At 43.2% G+C, this 24,843-nt stretch overlaps 1 protein-coding gene across 5 annotated transcripts in view; it reads right to left on the bottom strand.

Annotated features, from left to right (window-relative positions):
* The window catches only part of LOC126419898 (protein bric-a-brac 1-like), a 459,260-nt gene that overhangs the window by 301,540 nt on the left and 132,877 nt on the right, over window positions 1-24,843 (bottom strand). For 2 of the 5 annotated variants that reach the window (XM_050087164.1, XM_050087163.1), the window contains exon 2: window positions 16,674-16,731. The exons of 2 other annotated variants lie outside the window; for them this stretch is intronic. In XM_050087164.1, the coding sequence (XP_049943121.1) occupies window positions 16,674-16,731 (58 nt within the window). Of the gene's footprint in view, window positions 1-16,673; window positions 16,899-24,843 lie in introns of those variants that run through there. One more of the 5 variants, XM_050087167.1, reaches the window with a different exon arrangement.

Here is a 24,843-nt window from a genome sequence, read left to right as displayed (position 1 = left end):
TTGTACTTACGTCGTTTATCCCAGTGCCACTGCTTTTCTATGATTTTACTTTGGTGTACTCCACATTAAACTGAGTACGTAAATTGTGCATTTTGCTATAGCACTCCTTGCTCGTCGTATATGGTCGAACAAGACACACTGCACTTGCAACTCTTTCGAGTGCTTCTGCACGCAAGTGTTTATTATAATAGTTTGCGCTTTTCACTGTTCTTCCCTATAAGTACATATCAATGCTTCAATGGCTTCCTTGGACCACTGCGGTGCCATTATTTAATAATTATAAGAACTTCCTACCGCACCTCACAACAGCAGAAAAGCGACTTTCAACAAAGGCTTCCCGCCCAAGCTTTCCGCGTCTGACGTCACAAACGAAACGTCTCATGATTGGCCAACGCAGGTAGCACGTAGGGAACCTTACAAGAAAAATAGCACCGGACCTATCCTGGAAATCTTACAAGGTTCCCAGCAAGGTAGCCCGCTAGCAGACGACGGAGCCCGCAAGGTAGCCGTCGCGCGAGCCAGCAAGGAAACTTACAGCGAATCTTGCTCCGTGTGAGACGGGCATAAGCAAGGACAGGACATGGTGGTGTTTAACACGAAAAGAGAAAATTGTTCAAATATGAGAGCGTGCTGATCAGTAATGCCTCTGAATTTATGTGAAAAGTCAGATTTTTAGATAAAACGAATGTTATTAACATTCTACACCTTTATTCTTCACGTTTACATATTTATTTCTCAACATAATTATCCTGGCGACGAACACATTTTTCGCACCGAGATACCAGTTTGTTGAGATCGCCACCGTAGAATATTTCACTTTGGTGACGGAGCCACAACCTCACCTCTGCCTGCACTGCTACCTCACTTTCAAAGTGATGTCCTCGAAGGTGTTAAGTTTTGGAAACAGATGGAAACCGAAACGGGTCAATTCAGGGACTATATGGAGGATGATCCAGGACAGTGAAACCAAGGTACTGGAATGCTGAAGATACAGCAGAGCTTGTGTGCTGTCTGACATTATGCTGAAGGACACGGTGCTCCATCTGTGGAGGCACGTCTTCTGCATTTAGAAACTCGATTACAGCACTATTTCACACACACCGACACAGTTACACCACGTATACGTTCGCGACACTCACTGCCGCGAAAATGCTCACCGTCTGACAGTTGGCACGATACTAGCGCCCCAAACAGCGAGAAAGCAAGCCGTAAGATTACCGCGTCTTTTTTATTTTTCTGATTAATTAACGACACAGTTGTTATATTTTTGCATTCCAAGCATTAGTAAATCATCAATAGACATGAACAATCGCGAAATCTCACTGATTCAGTTACATAACTTATATCCTATTCATGACGGAATATTTTCAAATATGCTTGTAATTGTAGTTTACTTCGCTGAAAGCAAGAGAATATAAACATACATTTCATGCACGAGAAACATATACTTCTATTGTCCATTCTTACTGCGAGTGTCTGCAGAATAATTGCATGCGTATGAACAACTCACCGCCCACTGTGTGTGCGTATATTGTATACACGCACTGTACACTATATGCACATGTAGCTACTGTATTTACGTGTCCGCACTTTTTGCACCTGACTTACTGCCCAGGGGAAAATATGCATTTCTGGCTTGCTCTTTCTACATGTACTTAGAGACCAGAAACGTACTCCTCCTAATAGCTAGAATAATTAGTCTGCAAATGAAGTAAATACTGATGTAATGTTATTCAGTACTCTGTCCTTAGTCTCCAATAAAAAATATCTGCAGTTATACTCATGACATCCTGTATATTTGGCTTTGTGTGTAGGTGTATTCGTCTCTGTGAAACTGATCTAACGATAAAAATACCATTTCATATATATAAGAAAGACAATGTTTGACAACGAGAGAAAACTATTCCTATCATCAAAGATGCAGCAGCAAAGCTTATTTCATCATTTCAACCTTCTCCTATAGTCTCGCCATTAATAAACAATTGTTTTCGAAATATACGGCGAATTTCATCTTCCCAATCTTGAAATGCAATTTGCCTCATCATTAGCACTTCTATTTCTCTAATTGGTACATCTCATTTTGACAATCATCCAACAGTGTACCCATCCTATACATATGGCGGAGGGTACTAAGCATCTATTAAACTCCACAAAAATGCTGCCAGCCGTAACACTCGACTAACTGCATCACCAAGCACACTTAAGGTCTGTAGAGCAGCTGTTGTTCAACGTTGATAGAACTGGGATGCTGGAACAATTGTACATAGCAAGAATATAGCGAGAGTCAGTGTTATTGGACTGGATGGAATCTGCGATGCAAACCTGATCTCAATTGGTACTTACTAACATGTGTAGATTACAGGTGTGTAGCACTTTGCTATGCTGGAGTGCTAGCAATTGCTCGTGTTTAATGTGTGTTAATACATTTAGATCAAACAAATATCAAACTAAACAAGTATTTGACAACCCTACTGAATGGCTAGCACTGTATCCATGATCGCTACGATAACATTACATTATACAGTGGGAGTAATCGGAATTTGCTTAAAATAAAGCAAGCAATAATCATTTTAACCACTGATAGGTGTCCAGTAGCTCTAAACAAAATAATATGGAATTGAATTCATCTGCTGACAAGGATGTTTTGTGTGTGTGTGTGTGTGTGTGTGACGGGTCTAATGTGACATACTGCACATTGTTTATGACAGTAAACCGTTGGAAATCGTAAAAATTACGTATAAGTAATCTCCAGTGTGACCTTAAATGGAATGAATACAAAAAATACATGGCGAGATAATAGAAAAAGAGAGCCTTAATGGCTGTTGAATAAGTACCACGTGTCTTAACAGAAAGAGTAATGGCGTCTTTTTAAGTGTTAGAGGAAGGCCTTACCGATCTTATGCTGGGGCCATGTAATCTCGTGATAATGGCGTCTTGTAGTGGGGGCCAGCCATTACGGTGGTGGTGTTCTGAACCTAACTGTCTCGGGTTTTCCAGCCGTTTCTTAATTTCTCAGACTTATATGTCAATTGTCTTCCCTTTTTCTGCCTGGGTGTAGTGACTGATCTTTGCTGCTGCTGCTACAGGCACTTTCTAGAGAATATATAATTTTTGCTATGTCCCCTGTGTGATATGTAGTGAAATTGTTAGGTGTGTGTGTGTGTGTGTGTGTGTGTGTGTGTGTGTGTGTGAGTGAGTGTGTGTGTGAGTGAGTGTGTGTGTGAGTGAGTGTGTGTGTGAGTGAGTGTGTGTGTGAGTGAGTGTGTGTGTGAGTGAGTGTGTGTGTGAGTGAGTGTGTGTGTGAGTGAGTGTGTGTGTGAGTGAGTGTGTGTGTGAGTGTGAGAGAGAGAGAGTGTGGGAGAGAGATAATGGACTTCCGGCTGTGGGTCTATATCCAATGAGAGGCACTGAGCACTATGAGACTTAACTTCCGAGGTCATCAGTCCACTAGAACTTAGAACTACTTAAACCTAACTAACCTAAGGACATCACACACATTCATGCCCGAGGCAGGGTTCGAACCTGAGACCGTAGCGGTCGCGCGGTTCCAGACTGTAGCGCCTAGAACCGCTCGGCCACCCCGGCCGGCTCCAATGAGAGGAATGGGTTCATACATATTTTTTTCTTATTCGGCCTAGGGTGGCGGTAGCTGGCGCTACAATTTCTGATAGGATCATCTGGTGTGTGTGTGTGTGTGCGCGTGTGTGTGTGCGCGTGTGTGTGTGCGCGTGTGTGTGTGTGCGCGTGTGTGTGTGCGCGTGTGTGTGTGCGCGTGTGTGTGTGCGCGCGTGTGTGTGCGCGCGTGTGTGTGTGCGCGCGTGTGTGTGTGCGCGCGTGTGTGTGTGCGCGCGTGTGTGTGTGCGCGCGTGTGTGTGTGCGCGCGTGTGTGTGTGTGCGCGTGTGTGTGTGCGCGTGTGTGTGTGTGCGCGTGTGTGTGTGCGCGTGTGTGTGTGCGCGTGTGTGTGTGCGCGTGTGTGTGTGCGCGTGTGTGTGTGCGCGTGTGTGTGTGCGCGTGTGTGTGTGCGCGTGTGTGTGTGCGCGTGTGTGTGTGCGCGTGCGTGTGCGTGCGTGTGCGTGCGTGCGTGTGCGTGCGTGTGTGCGTGTAAAGCCATGAGCGCACATAGGAAATGTAAACCCTCAAGCCCAATCACGTTGGCATTCCGACTGCACATGAATATAAAACACAATTGTGCTACGGGGAGGGGAGGAGGGCCACCGGGGCTGTAAGTGTTCAGTAGAGTCTCGATGGTTCGATGTGAATGGGACCAGGACCACCTCGAACTACTGAAAATTCGGACAACCAAAATTTGGGAAAAAGAAATGAAACGATGTTTAAAAGAATACAGGCGTCAAAGCATGAACTTTATTAAAACGTCCACAACTTATGGCCTAGTGGCTAGCGGCTAGCGTTGCTGCCTCTGGATCATCTGGATCATCGGGTCCTGTGTTCAGCCGGCCGCTGTGTCGAGCGGTTCTAGGCGCTTCGGTCCGGAACCGCGCTACTGCTACGGTCGCAGGTTAGAATCCTGCCTCGGGCAGGTTAGTTAGGTTTACGTAGTTCTAAGTCCAGGGGACCTCAAATGTTAAGTCCCATAGTGCTCAGAGCCATTTGATCCTGTGTTCAGTTCCCGGCTGGGTTGGGGACTTCCTCTGCCCGGGAACTGGACTGTGTGTTTGTGTTTTCACAGCGTGCAAAGCTATTTTGACAATGAGTAATCTGTCCTACTTCCAAGTGTAGGAGAATTGCAGTGCGATGGGATCCACGCCTTATATTTCTCACGCCGTATTATTACCAATTTGATTCAGCCAATGGATGAGAGCGTTCTGCAAAGCCTGAAGAAAAAGTATCGTAGGCGATTCCAAGAATCAATCTTGTATTTGGAAGACAATGAAAGCATTCTAGGAGCTTTAAAGAAAGTAACTGTAAAGGAAGTTGTGTACGGGGTCAGTGAGTCTTCGAGCGAGATAGTCAGATATAGATTCTAAGTGATGAAGAAGAAAAAAAAATACAGAAATGTTGGCCTAAACCGAAGATTTTGACAGTGAGGACGATCAGAAAGTCGACAGGCTGTGAAGAGGGAGAAAATTTGGAAATAACGGAGTGGTTTAATTCAGACCAACAGTCTCTTCTACACACATCAAAAAAAGTTTTGCATCACCACGGTTCCGAGAGTTCCGGAACCTGTACAGAAAATTGGAATAGAGATCAACATAAGCATTATTCCCGCCCTTTTTATGGCTCATGAAAACCACACAGTACATGTTGTACCACCATACAGCGAGACCTTCAAAGGTGATGGTCCAGATTGCTATAAACACTGGTACCTCTGATACCCAATAGCACGTCCTCTTGCATTGATGTATGCCTGTATTCGTTGTGGCATACTATCCACAAGTTCATCAAGGCAGATTGTCCTCAACGGCTATTTGGTGTCGATCCCTCGGAGTGGTTGGTAGATCACATCGCCCATAAAAAGCCCTTTTCAATCTATCCCAGGCATGTTCGATAGGGTTCATGTCTGAAGAACATGCTGGCCACTAGTCCAGGCATTGTTTTGATACATGTAGATAACTGGAAGAGCTGCAATGGTTACATTCTTGAATACTCTTGGTTTTTCAGTTGCATTTGAAGATTGTCGTAACTGTGAGTCTCTCTTTACTTTCTTTGTACCCAAGAGCACTTTTTTTCCTCATAAAAAGCAACTCTTTCTGACGGCAACATTTTGAAATTTAAGTTCCGTCGCTTTTGTTAATTTGTTCATGACAAATTTTATTTTCAGTGATGATTATTTTAGACTTCAAAATAAATTCTGGAACGGTCTCAGAGTCGCCCGAGAGCTTTTCTCCGCATATATCTAGCTGACGCAGTTCATGTCTCTTCTCCCACTTCTCGAGTAATCCCAAACTAGTGGCGAAACTATCATCATCTTCCTGCAGCTGGTTTCTAAAAAAAAACAAGGTTTTATCCTGCAAGATTGGACTAGAAATCGAAGCCCCTTCGGTCTTTGTTGCGTAAATCACATAAGCAACGTCTCACTTTTTCTTTCAAAATCCGAATTTTTAAAATAGTTTTTCGGCTAAGGGATTTTTCAAGACATTTCTTTGAAGAAAACTGTTCCAATTTAAGTCGATTTCTTGACCAGTCACCAATAGTAACTTAGCTGACACCATATTCGAGAACAAGTTTTGTTACTGTTACTACTTTGTCAAGTCGTTTCAATGCTATTGTTCAAAGGCATAATTTTCCTTTTGTGTGTTGCAGCACTCATGTTGAAGTGTGCAACAAGAAACAGTCTACAAAGAAAACAAAACGACATTTCACTGTAGTGACCACGACAAACTTAAAACACCACTTTGAGCAAAAGAACTGCTTGTGCAAACAATTGAAAACGAGTAGTTGCGTATGCGTGGTGTCATTGACAAAGACACAACTAAGGTGAACACTGTTTGTCCGCGATAAGTTGACGATTGGCGCGGTGGCTGTCGGGAACTGCCGTGCCCCATAATTGTGGCTGCCGAGGGGAGAGGAGCGGTGAGGTGAAAGCAGCGTCGGCTGTTTGCACCACCACCACCACCACCACCACCACCACCACCACCACCCGCGTTTTGCGCTTAACACGAAATCCAGGCAGCACTCGCTGAAGTATTGCCCACTTAAGTGACACTTTCGTGTGATCAGAAATCACCTAATTTATTCACATATTCATGCTCGAGAGTTTTACCTATAACTTACGTATTATTTATACATCGAAAACAGTGAAAAATGAATGTACGAGGGATATTCGGAAAGTACACTACTGGCCATTAAAATTGCTACACCAAGAAGAAATGCAGATGATAAACGGGTATTCATTGGACAAATATATTATACTAGAACTGACATGTATCACATTTTCACGCAATTCGGGGGCATAGATCCTGAGAAATCAGTACCCAGAACAACCACCTCTGATACGCCTGGGCATTGAGTCAAACAGAGCTTAGATGGCGTGTACAGGTACAGCTGCCTATCCAGCTTCAACACGATACCACAGTTCATCAAGAGTATTGACTGGCGTATTGTGACGAGCCAGTTGCTCGGCCATCATTGACCAGACGTTTTCAATTGGTGAGAGATCTGGAGAATGTGCTGGCCAGGGCAGCAGTCGAACATTTTCTGTATCCAGAAAGGCCCGTACAGGACCTGCAACATGCGGTCGTGCATTCCTGCTGAAATGTAGGGTTTCGCAGGGTTCGAATTAAGGGTAGAGCCACGGGTCGTAACACATCTGGAATGTAACGTCCATTGTTCAAAGTGCCGTCAATGCGAACAAGAGGTGACCGAGACGTGTAACCAATGGCACCCAATACCATCACGCCGGGTGATACGCAGTATAACGATGACAAATACACGCTTCCAATGTGCGTTCACCGCGATGTCGCCAAACACGGATGCGACCATCATGATGCTGTAAACAGAACCAGGATTCATCCGAAAAAATGACGTTTTGCCATTCATGCACCCAGGTTCGTCGTTCAGTACACCATCGCAGGAGCTCCTGTCTGTGATGCAGCATCAGGGTAACCACAGCCGTAGTCTCCGAGCTGATAGTCCATGCTGCTGCAAACGTCATCGAACTGTTCGTACAGGTGATTGTTGTCTTACAAACGTCCCCATCTGTTGACTCAGGGATCGAGACGTGGCTGCACGATCCGTTACAGCCATGCGATAAGATGCCTGTCACCTCGACTGCTAGCGATACGGGGCCGTTGGGATCCAGCACGGCGTTCCATATTACCCTCCTGAACCCACCGATTCCATATTCTGCTAACAGTCATTGGATGGCTCTGAGCACTATGGGACTTAACTTCGGAGGTTATCAGTCCCCTAGAACTTAGAACTACGTAAACCTAACTAACCTAAGGACATCACATACATCCATGCCCGAGGCAGGATTCGAACCTGCGACCGTAGCGGTCGCGCGGTTCCAGACTGTAGCGCCTAGAACCGCTCGGCCACCTCGGCCGGCTAACAGTCATTGGATCTCGACCAACGCGAGCAGCAATGTCGCGATACGATAAACCGCAATCGTGATACGCTACAACCCGACCTTCATCAAAGTCGAAACGTGATGGTACGCATTTCTCCTCCTTACACGAGGCATCACAACAACGTTTTACCAGGCGAACGTCATCTTCGTGGTGTAGCAATTTTAATGGCCAGTAGTGTAAGTTCCGATTGGTCAAGAAATGGAAACCATTTGTGAAAATGTAATAAAGCTTGGCACATATGTGTTCGACAGTGTCTCTAGTATCCGTACGGTTGCATCACTTCGCTCTTTTCAGTTTTGAGCGCATGGTTAGCGCATAAAATAGTGCCTCCCGCCAAGTATGAGGTTCTGGAGAGAAATTTCGCCTGATGTTACGCAACCCACATTACAGAACTGACATAAGTTTCCTACTTCGTGACAATTCTCGGTCGCAGTCTGCAGGGGCAATGAAAATGCTCCTGGCGTTTTCGATGGAGAGTGTTTGATCACCCGCACTACAGCCGCTGTGTTTCATCTCTGCACACATTAACTACTGGCTATGAAGACAACATCTTCGCTCAGACAACGAGCTATAGATGAGCGTAGGGAATTGGCGAGAAGCACAAGCGGCTGCCTTCTATGACGAGGGTATCGGAAAGTTGGTATAACGATGCGAGAGATGTCGTAGCTGGGGCGGCGACTATGTAGAGAAGTAGCTGGAAGGTGGAGCCACCTGTCCAAATAAAACGTTTCTGATTTTCAATGTACTTTCCATTTCGCGACTGAATCCGGAACTTACTTTCTGGACAAGCCTCGTACGACTTACGGCACTATAAATCTAAAGTTTTAAACTTATTTTTGGAATGTGTTTGCACATTGCATTTATTAAACGCATTTATTTATTTTTGCGAATAACGCATTGTTGCAACGGACTGTGACGCAGTGTTATATGAAGTAGGCAGAGTCAGTTGTGCGCTGCAACAGTTAGCTTGACGCTGTCGTTCATAGTGAGTGAGAAACTGTGTCTTGAAAATAGGGCCGATTTTACCATGGACGAACTGACTGACCTTGTCATCGATGGGTACGTATATTTTCTTTCGTATTCTGAAACTTGTCATATAATATCTTAAAGAATTAACCTTTATTATTTATGGGTTCATATTACGATCGAAAGTTTTCATCAGTTGTAATTCAATAATGTCAGGGTAATATGTTGTCATTTTGTATTCACAGAAAACGATGTACGCTGATGGAACGTTTGGACATGTTAGAATCAAAAGATGAGGAAATACCTAATACTGGTGTGAATGTAACATTACACCCTCCTCTAAATTCAACTGATCATGTAACAGATGAAGATTCGGGTGCTGAAGAAAATCCAAGTGTAGATAAATTGCCAGCAAGTCAGCTCAATGCTACTGCGCTTTGTGATTTGGCCATTTATATCAATGGTAATGCTGTGAATGCAAGAAGGTAACAATCCTTTACCTCTGATGTTGTTCCAGGACCCTCCAGCAGTACAAAAACAGCAACAATACCAACACCAACCACAAACAAACCAGCAAGGCTATCGAAGAATAAAGTTCTAAACCTCAAGAAATATAGCAGGTAAAGTGGTGACATAGTTAATCCATCACCTGTATGGCCTCTAATGTTCACAGCTGCAATGAAGAAAGAGCAAACACCGTTTGAATATTCTCAACAGTTTTTTGATAATGAAGTGCTTCAAATGATGGTCACTTACACAAGTCCGTACGCAGCCAAGAGAAATTGACTAGGTGAATGCTCAGAAGATGAGATGTTGGTGTTTACTGCAATACTTCTGTTAAGTGGATATGTAACAGTATCACGCAGAAATATGTACTGGCAATCAGATAAAGACAGTCACAACGACCTCGTAACAAATGCCATGTCCAGAGATCGATTTGACTTTATCTTTTCCAATTTGCATGTATACAACAATGACATATTAGATAAATCAGACTGTTTTAGGAAAATCCGCCAGTTACTGTGTATGCTGAATGATAGATTCAAACAATTTGCGCCTCATGTGCGGCATCATACTGTCGATGAATCGATAGTCCCATAATTCGGAAGTCACGGGTGCAAACAATTCATAAAAGGGAAACCAATCCGATGCAGATTCAAATTTTTGTGTGGAGGCACAAGTGGTGGATATATTATTTGGCTCAAATCCTATCAAGGAGCTGGCACGTTTAGGAAGGATTATGAAACGAAAGGTATGGGGTATGGTGTGGTAATGACTTATGTTGACCAATTACTTCCACATGTTCCATATCGAATATACTTTTATAATCTCTTTACCAGCATTGAACTACTACATGACCTAAAAGAGAAGGGTGTGGAAGCAACAGGAACAATAAGAGGAAACAGAGTTAAGAACTGTACTCTATCATTTGTTGGTGAAATGATAAAAGAAAATAGAGCATCATATGAAGTTTGTTCTGACTCAGCTCCCGGGATTTCCATTGTATGTTGGAATGACAACAATGTTGTTACTGTAGCCACTAACTTTGACAGAGTGCAACCACTACGCTCTGTAGCAAGATTTTCCATAGAACAAAAGAAAAGGGTTAGCTGCCTCAACCTAACTTATTACACGCCTACAATACTCATATGGGAGGCATAAATCGAGCTGACCAAAATGTATCCCTATATAGATGCTCTGTAAGAGGGAAAAAGTGGTATTTCCCGATCATTGCACATTTTATAGACATTGCAGAGCGAAATGCCTGGGATCTTTACAAGCACAACGAAGAACCCATAGATCATCTGACATTTCGTCGTCGAATTGTCACTGCAGTTGTTGAAAGCAACAGAAGAGTCACTCCAGCAGAGGACGTCCTAGTAAGAGGACAAAACTAGATTGTAGATTTGATGGAAGAGAACATTATGTTGCTGAATTACCAACGGACGGGATAACAAAAAAGAAGCAGCAGCTGAAATGTCGAAGATGTCACAAAAAACTACTATGTGCGTAAAATGTGACGAACCACTTCATGTTTGTTGCTTTTTGTCCTATCATACTAGTGCATAAAATGTGTGTATAGGTTATTTTCTTTTTGTATTTATTGGCTGTTTTAGCCCGTAATTCAAATTTATTTACGTTTATTTGAAATTATAAAAATAAAAAGAAGTTAATTGTGCAATGTCATACTTTAAAAACGTGTTCCCTTACTGTCCTGACGTCCTTCTGGAAGGACGCCCATTTTTGGAAATACTAAATAAAAATAAACACTCAAAATTGTATTTACTTTCTTCCTTACAACCTTGTGAATGAATGTAGGTAAGATATAAGTCAATTTTGAAAAACAAATAATTTAGGACTATCTGGGTTAATCATAATTTTTAATAAAAATAACACCTTTTTCTTCTAAATTGCTAATCACATGAAAATGTGAGTAGACAATAAATTAACAACGGTACAAAAATGCAACAACCGTACAAAAATGCGAAACATCACATAGAGAACTTTTTTAATTTCCAGAGACTAAACAGTACGTATTTATGTATCAAATTTTAATTCATTATGAATATTCTCATTCTCTTGCAATAGTAACTTAAAATAAAGAGAATTTGTCTCTGAGAAATTTTGATACTATTTGCTAATATGCAATTCAAATAAAAAAAAAGTTACTAACATCGAGAATCGTTCCCGTAACTTACGATTACAAGGCTTATAGAATACTCACTCGGTTACTTTCATTTCCTTTGCTAAAAATATTTTATTGCGTTGAAATGCAATGAACTATCATGCTGTGCAAATGTTGGTGCAAAACTTAACTGTTATCAGCGACATCTTGAAATTGTTTACGTAAAAAAAGGAATAGTATCCAGAAAATCGAAGAGGGCAGTTCGTTAGTTCCCCTCGCCATGCGGCCCAAAAACTGAGCATCTATCACACGATTAGTAAAAAATAAAAAACCCCACGAAATTCGGTTTACGTGAAGTTATGATGAATTGAATATTTTCCATTTGAAACTCCCGCCACACAATGCTACTCTCTCGCTGATCCATTCCGCTCTCAACCTCGCCGACCGTGCTATACTTGAACTTTAGAATCATTCTTATAACAGGCATTTATGGAAATACAAGGAAATTCTGTTATTTCTGTACAGTTGTGATACAGAACGTGTTTCACCATAGTCTTCATCACTAGAAGTCGCTATAAATTAGAAATCATCATGTAGATTGCAACTGATGCCAATTTTCGCTATCTAACAGCACCGTAATTCTGCTGTAACAACTATAATTTGATCTCATGTCCACTGCAGCAAATAAGAACCACATTTGAATATGAAAGTATCTAGAATGAATTTTCAGGTACATCTGTGAACAGTTACTTTTAAGAGTAAAGCACACAGAGAGTGAAAATACAACCAAAATCCCGCTTGAACATCTTGACAACACCCTGAGAACTTCAACAACTTCGATCGAACCTGATACTGATATGAGTCAAATGTCGGATTAATTCCGTGATATGTAATTACTTGCATACAAAATTATTAATCAAATGTCATGCATAAAAGGTCAAATTAATTTCATATTGCTTTTTTTAGAATTAGGATTCCTACAGTCCCCCCTTTTTTCCTCTCCCTTTTTTTATTTTTTCCTCAGAGGTTATTGTTAGTGTTAAGATCGAGGGACAGTTCATAAATAATGCACAGGCTCTTATTACTGTTGATTGTTTGATGCAACAACAATGAAAATGACTCAGATGCACTTGGGAGCTTGAAGAAGAAATATGTGTCTGTTTTTTCTTTGTGTATTCTAACATAAAATTGGCGAGAGGTACAAATGGACCCTGCAGGGGTCTTGGGTACTGCAACTGTTGAAGACCAGAGGTCATACAACGGCATCGATACTTTTTGCGCGGCAAAAACCCGACAAAAATCCACAGTGCGTTAAGTGAAGTTTGTGGTGAGTTTACAATGGACCGTAATCCAGTTTCACGTTGGATTAATCGTTTTCGTGGTGGTCGTATGAGTACGGACGGTAATCCAAAACTCGGAAGGCCAAAAACGTCAACAGAGGAACAATGTGTACAACTTGTGGCAGACGCTCTTGAAGATCGCAGTGCGATTTGCGAGGAACTCGCAAAACCCACGGGAAACCCCCTACCACCAGTATTCTGACGAGTCATTTGGAGAAAAATTTATGCGAGATGGGTCACACTGTTTGACTGCTGAAGAGAATTAAAAACGCCTGGATATTGCAACCTTGCTCTAACAACGATCCGACCGTAGAGGTCAATGATTCTTGTGTCGAATTGTCGCTATCGATGACACTCTGAATTAGAGTTGAAATCACAGTCCAATGAGTGAAGACCTTCAGATTCTCCACGTGCAAAAAATTTTCGACCCACGTAATCAAAGCTCAAAGCAAATGCTGAGTTTTGCTTATGATCACCAAGGAACATTATGACAAATAGAGCCCCTTGTGGAAGAAGTGTCACAGCAGTGTATTATCATAAATTCATGCAAAACCTGCACAGAAAAATTCACAAAATCGGGCCTCAGTTGTTCGAAGCTGGGCCACCCATTCTGCACGAGAATGCTCGACCGCATAACGGTAACGTTGTAACCCAAAAACCGCCCGAATACGAATGGGAGGTGTTGCCGCATCCTCCCTACAGCTCGGACACAAGTCCACCAAACTTTCGACTTGTTCACAACGTTGAAAAACCTATTTGTGGAATACGTTATCTTTCTCTGGAAGAGCTTTCTACCACCGTTACCTGAGTCATTCAACAGATGAACAGAAGTGGTGTCATGGATGGAACAACACAGCTTGCGAGACGTTGGCATTGAATCACAGAGAAGCAGGGAGACTATACAGAACGATTGTAATGATATATTGAAAATAAAAGTAAAACGTGTGAGTAAAAAAGGGTAGAGGGCGTTACTTATGAAATATCCCTCACATATTATGTGTGGCCCAAAAATACTCTTGTTCCAAGGTAGCCCAGATACGCTGAAAGGTTGAACACCACTGCTTTAATTCATTGTTAGGTCGAATTACGGTAGTCTCTTTTATTCTTACATCGTATTTTCCTGTAGAGCACCACCACTCGGAGGGACTTTCGCCCAATGCATATTTGCCAACATTACACGTACAACATTAGCTATACGTAATTTTATAACAGCCGTCAGATGATAAACCTGTCGGTTCGAAACAGTTATCGGAGCTTTCTGTTCGTAACAGGGGTGATGCGTCACCCCAGTGATAGTTTGTTTCTTCTGGTAAGTTGGCAACAATGGTATTTTTTCTGGCAGACTTGTGTATTCACGATGCTGTCCACTTCGGAAGTTTTATGGAATACTGGACCAGGCTGCAACAGAGGAACGAAGAGAACAAAGGACCCACAAACCAGGAAAAGAGGCCCAACAAAACTGCAGAAGCAAGCAAGATGTTATGTACTCCCTAGAGATAAAGACAACAGTGAAAGTAGCTTGTGTAAAATGTTGTAGGCCTGCATGAAATGATCACAGAAAAGCAATTTGCATAATTTGTTTCTCTTGAATAACAATTTCCTAGTAATTGTTATCCAATTACTGTAACCTGTTTATATGTTAATAAGAATGTTAATGATTTTAAACAGATCAAGTTTCGTTCAACATCTACATCCATACTCCGCAACCCACCTGACGGTGTGTGGCGGAGGGTACCTTGAGTACCTCTATCGGTTCTCCCTTGTATTCCAGTCTCATTGTTCGTGGAAAGAAGGATTGTCGGTATGCCTCTGTGTGGGCTCTAATCTCTCTGATTTTATCCTCATGGCCTCTTCGCGAGATATACGTAGGTGGGAGCAATATACTGCTTGACTCCTCGGTGAAGGTATGTTCTCGAAACTTCAACAAAAGCCCGTACCGAGCTACTGAGCGTCTCTCCTGCAGAGTCTTCCACTGGAGTTTATCTATCATCTCCGTAACGCTTTCGCGATTACTAAATGATCCTGTAACGAAGCGCGCTGCTCTCCGTTGGATCTTCTCCATCTCTTCTATCAACCCTATCTGGTACGGATCCCACACTGCTGAGCAGTATTCAAGCAGTGGGCGAACAAGCGTACTGTAACCTACTCCCTTTGTTTTCGGATTGCATTTCCTTAGGATTCTTCCAATGAATCTCAGTCTGGCATCAGCTTTACCGACGATCAACTTTATATGATCGTTCCATTTTAAATCACTCCTAATGCGTACTCCCAGATAATTTATGGAATTAACTGCTTCCAGTTGCTGACCTCCTGTATTGTAGCTAAAATATAAGGGTTTTGTAAAGTTGTAATTATTGGCAAAATAAAACTTCAGGGTGACGAGTCACCCCTGTTACCATTGAAAGGTGTGTTATTCATGTTACTATAGTTCAATTCTTTTATCTTGGCGGTTTGCGCATGCCCGCCCAGACGCGGGAAATTGCTGCGTTGCCAGTTGTACGCGCCAAGAGAAGCAGCGCCATAGTATAGTTCGCAAATTTACGTCTAGGGGGGGATCGCGCAGTTTACGAAGTGAAGCCACCACGGCCGCATTAACCCTTTCGCTGCTACAGAGACGTGCTCCACGCATTCCGCGATGTGCGCGATTTTGTCATCATTGCACTGCTCGCCTGTGCAGACACATGGTGTTTCGACTGCTTTGACACACTTTATCATTCGATTTCATAAAAACTATTTGGTCCAAAAATTTGGTTTTTACACATCTTCTTGACTGATACCTTCCCCCCACAAATGACAATTTTCTTTCGAAGTTCAACGCAGTTATTGTGCAGCATTAGATGTAGTAAACCATTGCACGAAATTTTGAAGCGTTTGCAGAGGTAAAAGTCCATAGCGTATACTTACCGTATAGTCGATTTTAGTTGCCACTAGAAATTTCAAAAAATTACATTGAAGCGAATAAAATTCATGAAGTAAGACACTTCGATATTGTTTTTAAATAAAGAAAATATGAAGCACCAAACAAGGCTTGAACTCAGAACCTTTCGTTTAACAGCCATACACTTCAACCAATACGCTAACGCAACTCGCCGTTCAGTACATCTCAGGCAAAATACCGACAAACACTGTTGGTATGACTATGAATTACGTTTCGTCGAAGTACAATAGGAAATAAACAATTACTGCTGTTCTTTATTGCGAAAAAGCCTGAATTAGGAGGCTTATTGCTTGTTTGGTTTAATTAATTAATAGAGTATGAAGCAATTGGTATAAAGAAGGCTTTTTCCAAACTTTCTATAAAAGAAAGTCTGCTATCAAGACACTGCTTTTGTTCAATTACTTTATTTATGACTGAACGTTTCTAAAACTGAAGGCACTCGTCCGTGCTTTGCACTGCAGTCGAGCTCTGGCAACGCCGTTCTCTGTTCATTGGCTGACTGTTTTGTGACGTCAGATGCGCAGAACGAATCTAAATTCGGCCGCCGTCATAAATGACGCGCACTTTAACGGAGGGTAAATAAATAGCATTATTAACGGTAACTTGTTGCTACTTTTACTTTGCTGTAACAATTGACCGGGATTTTCTCACAGCCACGGTCTCACCGTGCGATTTTCAACAAAACAGCAGTGGTAACATGACTTATTAGCAGTTAAAGAGGCACAAAAAGGTAAAAGAGAAGGCAAAGCGCCGTGGAAGCCGCACTACTCACCGTCGGCGTCGTCCCAGACGTCGTGGCGCTGAGCCGCCCTCGCCGCTTCCGCCTGAATCTGCAAATAGGGACGTTTCTGAGCCGGCAGCCACAGACGGTGGAAGGCGCGTCAGAAACGATCACTGTACGGCCGGCCGTGTCAGCGCTCTGCATGGCAGGCTTTGCACGGGAGGGCGACTACGAAACATCTCTGGCACTCCGCATATGATGCCAGTTTCTATCGCACCTGAGGATCGCAAGGGAAAGAGGATCACAGGGGGAGGTGATGACGTCTAGACCGCTTATACGGGACAACTATACGTCAACAAGTTCCTCTATTCCCCTATCACTTCTTATGCTGCTCGGCACTAGTCGTGCAACTAAATCTTCCCTGGATCGGTGACAGCATCGGATGCGACAATGTATCATCACCCTCACAAACATCTCTGTTCTCTCCGCCAAACCAAAAAACGATAACAGATATAGAAGTAAAAGATCAAGAAAGACCTCTAACAACTTGCTGCAACTCTAACTCAACCAAAAAACGTTACCACCACACTAAAAGTATAATTATGCAACAAAAACGTTACACAGGCAACAGACATAACTACCAATGGCAACGCATCCACGGAAGTGGAACGCGCACCGGTAAACCTAGTCAAACGACAGCTGCAATAACTTAAGGCAGAACTGCGCAAATATGTTTGTCATCAGGTCCACCACAGACAGGGGGAAAATACTGGAAAAAACACAAAAACATCGCTTGCGTGACACACACAAGCCGAACCTGCACGAACATACCATGGCTATATAACATCAAATGAAATAACCTTGTTAAGGCCGAAATATTCACAACAGTATTAGTTGAAACACACAAAACACCCAACAGGTACTAATTTTGATAACACACAAAGAAAACATAAACCAAAAAATCGACTTACTCTTCCACTCACAAAACGTCCGAACGGAAGACGAATACAACCTCAGTGCACAACAAAAAAAAGAAGAAACAGAACAGCCAACATGCATTCCTAGATTTAAAAATCGTCACACCAGTATAAGTAATTCTGAGAATGGGACGGAAATCGATAGATGTGATACTGAGAACTATGTATGAAGGGCAACAGACAGATCCGATATTTCTAGATTTCTGGAAAGCATTTGACATGATGGCCCATTGCGGGCTGTTAACGAAGGTACGAGCAAATGGAATAAGTTGAGAGATACGTGAGGGGCTCAAAGACTTCTTAAATAATAGAACCGAGTATGTTCTCCTCGACGGCGGATGTACGTCAGAGAGAAGGGTATCGTCGGGAGTGTCCCAGGGAAGTGTGATAGGACCGCTGTTGTTCTCTGTATACTTAAATGGTTTGGCGGACAGGGTGGGCAGCAGTCTGCAGTTGTTTGCGGATGATGCCGTGGTGTGCGGTGCGGCGCCGAAGTTGAATAACTGTAGGATAGACGAAAGTTCGAGTTGGTGTGACGAATGGCAGCTAGCCCTAAATGTGGGAAAATGTAGGTTAATACAGATGAGTAAGAAGATCAAACCCGTATTGTTCCGATAAAGTGTTACTAGTGTTCTGGTTGAAACAGATAAGTGGTTTAAATATCTGGGCATAACGCTACAAAGCGATATGACGTGGAACGAGCATATTAGAACTGTGGTAGGGAAGGCGAATGGTCGACTTCGGTTTATTGGGAGTATTTTAGGAAAGAGTGGCTCACCTGTAAAGGAGATCGTACACAGGACGCTGGTGCGACCTATTCTTGAGTACTGCTCGAGTGTTTGGGATCCCTACCAATCCGGTCGGATTGAAGGAAGACATGAAGCAATTTAGAGGCGAGCTGCTACACTTGTTACCGGTAAATTCGAACAACACGTAAGTGCTACGCAGATGCTTCGGGAACTCAAATGGGAATCCCTGGAGGGAAGGAGACGGTCTTCTCGAGAAACACTACTGAGCAAATTCAGAGAACCAGCATTTGAAGCTGGCTGCCGGACGATTCTACTGCCGCTAACATATATCGCTTGGAAGGACTACGAGGATAACATACGAGAAATCAGGGTTCATGTGAAGGCATACAGACAGTCGTTCGCCACTCGTTTAATTTGGGAGCGGATGACCGTACGGTGGCTTGCGGAGTATCTATGTCTATGTAGAAGTAGATGTACATGCACAAACAAATAGTCACAGTTTCAGAACAATTGGATGATATATTCCATAAATGTAATGATCGTATGGCATTGTTGGCCGGGCGACCCCATTCTACATCTACATCTACATCTACATCCATATTCCGCAAGCCACATGACGGTGTGTGGCGAAGGGTACCTTGAGTACCTCTATAGGTTCTCCCTTCTATTCCAGTCTCGTATTGTTCGTGGAAGGAAGGATTGTCGGTATGCCTCTGTGTGGGCTCTAATCTCTCTGATTTTATCCTCATGGTCTCTTCGCGAGATATACGTAGGAGGGAGCAATATACTGCTTGACTCTTCGGTGAAGGTATGTTCTCGAAACTTTAACAAAAGCCCGTACCGAGCTACTGAGCGTCTCTCCTGCAGAGTCTTCCACTGGAGTTTATCTATCTTCTCCGTAGCGCTTTCGCGATTACTAAATGATCCTGTAACGAAGCGCGCTGCTCTCCGTTGGATCTTCTCTATCTCTTCTATCAACCCTATCTGGTACGGATCCCACACTGCTGAGCAGTATTCAAGCAGTGGACGAACAAGCGTACTGGAACCTACTTCCTTTGTTTTCGGATTGCATTTCCTTGGGATTCTTCCAATGAATCTCAGTCTGGCATCTGCTTTACCGACGATCAACATTATATGATCATTCCATTTTAAATCACTCCTAATGCGTACTCCCAGACAATTTATGGTATTAACTGCTTCCAGTTGCTGACCTGCTATTTTGTAGCTAAATGATAAGGGATCTACCTTTCTGTGTATTCGCAGGACATTACACTTGTCTATATTGAGATTCAATTGCCATTCCCTGCACCATGCGTCAATTCGCTGCAGATCCTCCTGCATTTCAGTACAATTTTCCATTGTTACAACCTCTCGATACCCCACAGCATCATCTGCAAAAAGCCTCAGTGAACTTCCGATGTTATCCACAAGGTCATTTATGTATATTGTGAATAGCAACGGTCCTATGACACTCCCCTGCGGCACACCCGAAATCACTCTTACTTCGGGGTTGTTTGGCCGCCGTATTGCAAGTCCTTTTTATATGACGCCACATCGGCGACTTGCGAGTCAATAACGATGAAAATGATGGACACACAACATCCAGTCCCCTGCCGGGCCCCCTACGTAGTAGGTGGTGACGCTACCGCTACGCTACGGAGGCGATCTCATATATTCCAGAGAAAGTGCTTCACAAATTGGGCAAGCCAGTAATATGTTAGTCCATCTATTGCAAGCAGTTATTAAGATCGAAGCTGATATAGTTGCTGGCTGTTCTCCTGTGGGATATCGTGCCGCACTCAGTCCAGTTGGCGCGTTAGATCGTCAAAAGACCAAGCTGGTTCGACGACGCTGACACCGGAGAGTTCCGGTGCCCTCACTGGCCTAGACAGAGCTCGGCAAGCACGAAGATGAGCATTAGCAGCTCTCGCGTGTACGGGTGAAATTTAAGCCCACAATGGCTTGCCACGAAGGGCAACAAAACGAGGCGTCAAATTTCGCCGACGTACCGCTGTGCTACAAGCATGACGCAGATGACAATCGAACGGGTCCTGCTACGGAAAAAGAAGTGGCACCCAAACCATCACTCCTGTTGGGCCGGGCCGTATGGCGGGCGACAGGTAGATTGGGAACCCACCCTGCCCGAGTCGTCTCTAGACACATCTTCACTGATCCTCTGGTCTCGATTCGAAGGAGGACTCGTCACTGAAGACAATAGTACTCCATTCAAGGAGATTCTAGACCGAAGACGTGTCAGGAGACGCCTCAGACACCCGTCGGATACCATCCTGACTATCGACCGCCACAGGGCCCGCCAATCACGAGTTATGATCTGAGTGCAATTTCTTTTTATAGCAGGACCGCTTAGGTGCCATCGGCGGCGTCCTTACAGCACAGCGATACGTCGACCATATTTTACCACTCGTTTTGTTGCCCTTCATGGCAACCCATGCTGAGCTTACACTTCAACAAAATAATGCCCGCTCCCGCACGACAGAGCTTCTACGGCTTGTCTTCGAGCTTGCCAAACCCTACATTGTCCGCTGGGGTGGCGGAGCGGTTCAGCGCGCTACAGTCTGGAACCGCACGAACGCTACGGTCGCAGGTTCGAATCCTGCCTCGGGCATGTGTGTGTGATGTCCTTAGGTTAGTTAGGTTTAAGTAGTTCTACTGATGACCTCAGAAGTTAAGTCCCATAGCGCTCAGAGCCATTTGAACCAAACCCTACACTGGCCAACACGGTAGTCAGATCTCTCCCCAATTGAGAACATTTGGAGCATTATGGGCAGGGCTCTCCAACCTGTTCGGGATTCTGACGATTTTACGCGCCGATTAGACAGCATTTGGCACTATATCCCTCACGAGGTCATCGAGCAACTGTATCAATCTATTCCAATCCGAATAACAGAGCACAAGGGTAACGCGTTACTGGCTTGTTCAATTTGTGAAGCTCTTTCTCTGAATAAATGATCCAATTTTTCTGAAATTGTCATTGTTTGTTTGTTTGTTTGTTGTTGTTGTAGTCTTCAGTCCAGAGAGTGGTTTGATGCAGCTCTCCATGCTACTCTATCCTGTGCAAGCTGCTTCATCTCCAAGTAACTACTGCAACCTACATCCTTATTAATCTGTTTAATGTATTCATGTCTTCCTCTACGATTTTTACCATCCACGCTGCCCTCCAATACTAAATTGGTAATCCCTTGATGCCTCAGAACATGTCCTACCAACCGATCCCTTTTTCAAGTCAAGTTGTGCCACAAACTCCTCTTCTCCCCAATTCTACTCAATACCTCCTCATTAGTTATGTGATCTATCCATCTAATCTTCAGCATTCTGCTGTAGCACCATATTCCTAAAGCTTCTATTCTCTTTTTGTCAAACTATTTATCGTCCACGTTTCATTTCCATACATGGCTGCACTCCATACAAATACTTTCAGAAACGACTTCCTGACACTTAAATCTATACTCGATGTTAACAAATTTCTCTTCTACAGAAACGCTTTCCTTGCCATTGCCAGTTACATTTTATATCCTCTCTACTTCGACCATCATCAGTTATTTTGCTCCCCAAATAGCAAACTCTTTTACTACTTTAAGCATCTCATTTCCTAATCTAATACCCTCAGTATCACCCGATTTAATTCGACTACATTCCATTATCCTCGTTTTTTAATTATTTTTTTACCCGTATATATACATAACATTTACCGATTTCTGTCCGTTTCGGATAATTTATTCGCGATGCGTCGTTTTCTTGTGTATACGTGAAGTCAGTACGGCTCGCTTCATATAAACAATTAGATTATCTACAAATCGTTTACAGCGCTGCGCTAAATCTGAAAACCATCCCGATTCCGTGGAAATCATAATGCAGACGAAACTGTGCAAAGCCCCTAATGGATCGTACATAAATGGTATGGTCCAATAATATTCCTTCCAGTCACAGTTAAATCTATCGAAACAGTAATAAATGCAATCCTGCTGAAAACAATGGCATACCAAAGGTGAAACAGCCTTTCGTAAAGGGCACGCAACCACAAACTCCATATTTAAAGACTATGCAGTTGGTATCACAGACGACAAACCTGTCAAAGACGCCTCAGTCCTTTTCCTAGACAAAGAAAGAGCGTTTGACGAAGTGTGGCACAACGGTCCAAGCTCCAGACGTGTAACATCGAGCGACTTCGAATAGCGTTGGCGTCGTGGTTATGTGGTAACTGTGTTGGACTACGAAGAGGGAGATCCATGTTCAAATCTGCCTCCTGCCCCATGATTTTTTTGAAACAAAGTTACGAACTACCGTATGGTCATTGGCGTGTATGTTCGCTGTGTTCAAATTTGTGTCTGTGTCTTGTCCAGACGTACGTGCCTCCTATTTCTTCAAAGTACCACATGTTATGTCTCTTGCGTTCCGTTTTGGCTAGTTTTTTAGTCTTGAATTCTTTTGTTGAAACATAGTTCACACTCTTATCTGTTTTTTTCATTTATGTGAGAGGCCTATGCGACATCTCCCCTGCTCTCACTATTCATCACATTTACTTGCGACGGTAATATATTCTTACCACATGATTCATATTCTACAGCCAATGTACATTGTAACTGCCAAGACTACAGAAGAACAGATACATCAACGAAGAAAAAAAAGGCGGAGCACAAGGGAAACTTGAACATGAATCTCCCATTTTGTAGTCCAGCACCGTGACAACCACGACGCCGTGATTCTTACAATTAGTTCGATACTGCACGTCTTGAACTAGGATCGTTCACTGTTTTTATTTTGCTTTTTTCACAGTTCAGTACACCTTCGTCCTGTTTCCATGCTTAATCTGTGTTCAGCTTTTGACGGGCTATCCAATGGGCTATTTTATCACTTAATCTGTGGGGGGGCAGGGGGGGGGGGGTGAGATGGGGAGTTTCCCTTTTCAGAATCTTATACCCAGAAGCAAGCGTACCACTGGGAGCAATCCTATCGACCCTGTTATACATTACCTACCCGTCAGACACTGCACAGTCAACGAGATGAATTGATGGGCTGGCGTTATACGCAGATGACAACGCGATCTGGTGGCATGCATGAGCTACGTAACAAGAATAACGAGTACATGAACAAGCCAGAATCTTTGTTAAAGAAACGACGAATAAAACCGAACGTCCAGAAAACACAAGTAACACAAGTCAGCCACAGATCCTTCTCTAGAAAAGCAATCGGCAAAACTAAAAACGCAAAACTTAGATTGTGGGAGGAAATAGTAAAAGCAAAGGAAACAGCAATTTATTTAGCAACAACGATGGACAGAACAATGTCACGGGTCCCACACTCACAACATGATCGGAAATGTCAACAACATGAGCAACCTGCTAAGGCTTACGAAGAAGAGCAAACGGCACAAACGACACACAATGTACACATACAAAGTTTTCATAAGACCGTTTTTAAAAAATGCCTCCCAGTTTGGATTTCGAGCAAAACTAACACTGACGATATTAGCGCTGTCGAAAAAAATGTCCTCGAAACTCAGATATAAAAACAACGTTGGGTGCGGTTAACGGCGAAAGTAAAACAAGAATCAGTACACTCACCAACGGAATCTTGGAATATCACCAACAGAATTCAACTTTCGGCAATACATGCCTACCCACCGAACATTACAAATGAATGTTTGACGATCATTTGAACCAAACAATAACCCTTCCAGCCGAACTGGAATTTTTATCATCCAACCGATTCAAAAGAAACAAAATGCGAATAAACTTGAATAGGGGAAGAAAAGTAAAATCAGTAACAAGCACACGCCCAAGGCAGCGGCCTTGGGGCGTTTCCCCAAACGCAGGACAAACGCCGCATGTTGACAACGCAGTGTGGAACACGACGTGCTGACAATATCTAAGCATATAACAATTTTTGTTTGATGTTCCATCACAGTATCAAAATGGGCGGTATCAGCTAATCGTGAATGAAGTAATAGTGTTTCACATAAAAAACAGCCTCACGCAGAAAGACTGGCTCTCATTATGATAATAGAATGCATAGGACTTAGATGACATGATATTCGTTTTGATGCAGAGTATATATCTTTAATTTAGCGTGGCAGTGTCCGCTAACTGAGGTACGATGTGGCACCGTTGTTAAGATACTAGACACACATATGTAAGAACCACCACTACCACGGATTAGGTTCTAGACCCATTCCGACTGGCCGACTGCTACCTACAAGGCAGTATGAGGAACTACCCATGATCGTTGGACATGTGATCAGCATGCCGCCAATCCTCCAGCCCTTGTTGCTAGTAAATCACTCTTAATGGCGCCGCTGATTCCTTAGTCAAGCAGTTCCTCATCTGGCCTAACGAGGACGGCGTTCAAGTATTCTCTACCACAGAAAATCCCGAGGAGCTACCGGGAATCGAACCCGGGTTTTTCCGCAATAAAAGCAGCGACACTATCCATTCAGCTACAAAGACGGTCCATATCAACTGCTGCTCCACCTAAATA

Source organism: Schistocerca serialis, chromosome 9 (genome assembly GCF_023864345.2).
Source record: "Schistocerca serialis cubense isolate TAMUIC-IGC-003099 chromosome 9, iqSchSeri2.2, whole genome shotgun sequence".
In the NCBI taxonomy this organism is placed as follows: Eukaryota; Metazoa; Arthropoda; class Insecta; order Orthoptera; family Acrididae; genus Schistocerca; species Schistocerca serialis.
Note: the sequence above shows the minus strand (reverse complement) of the source record. Positions and strands in the feature narration are given on the sequence as shown.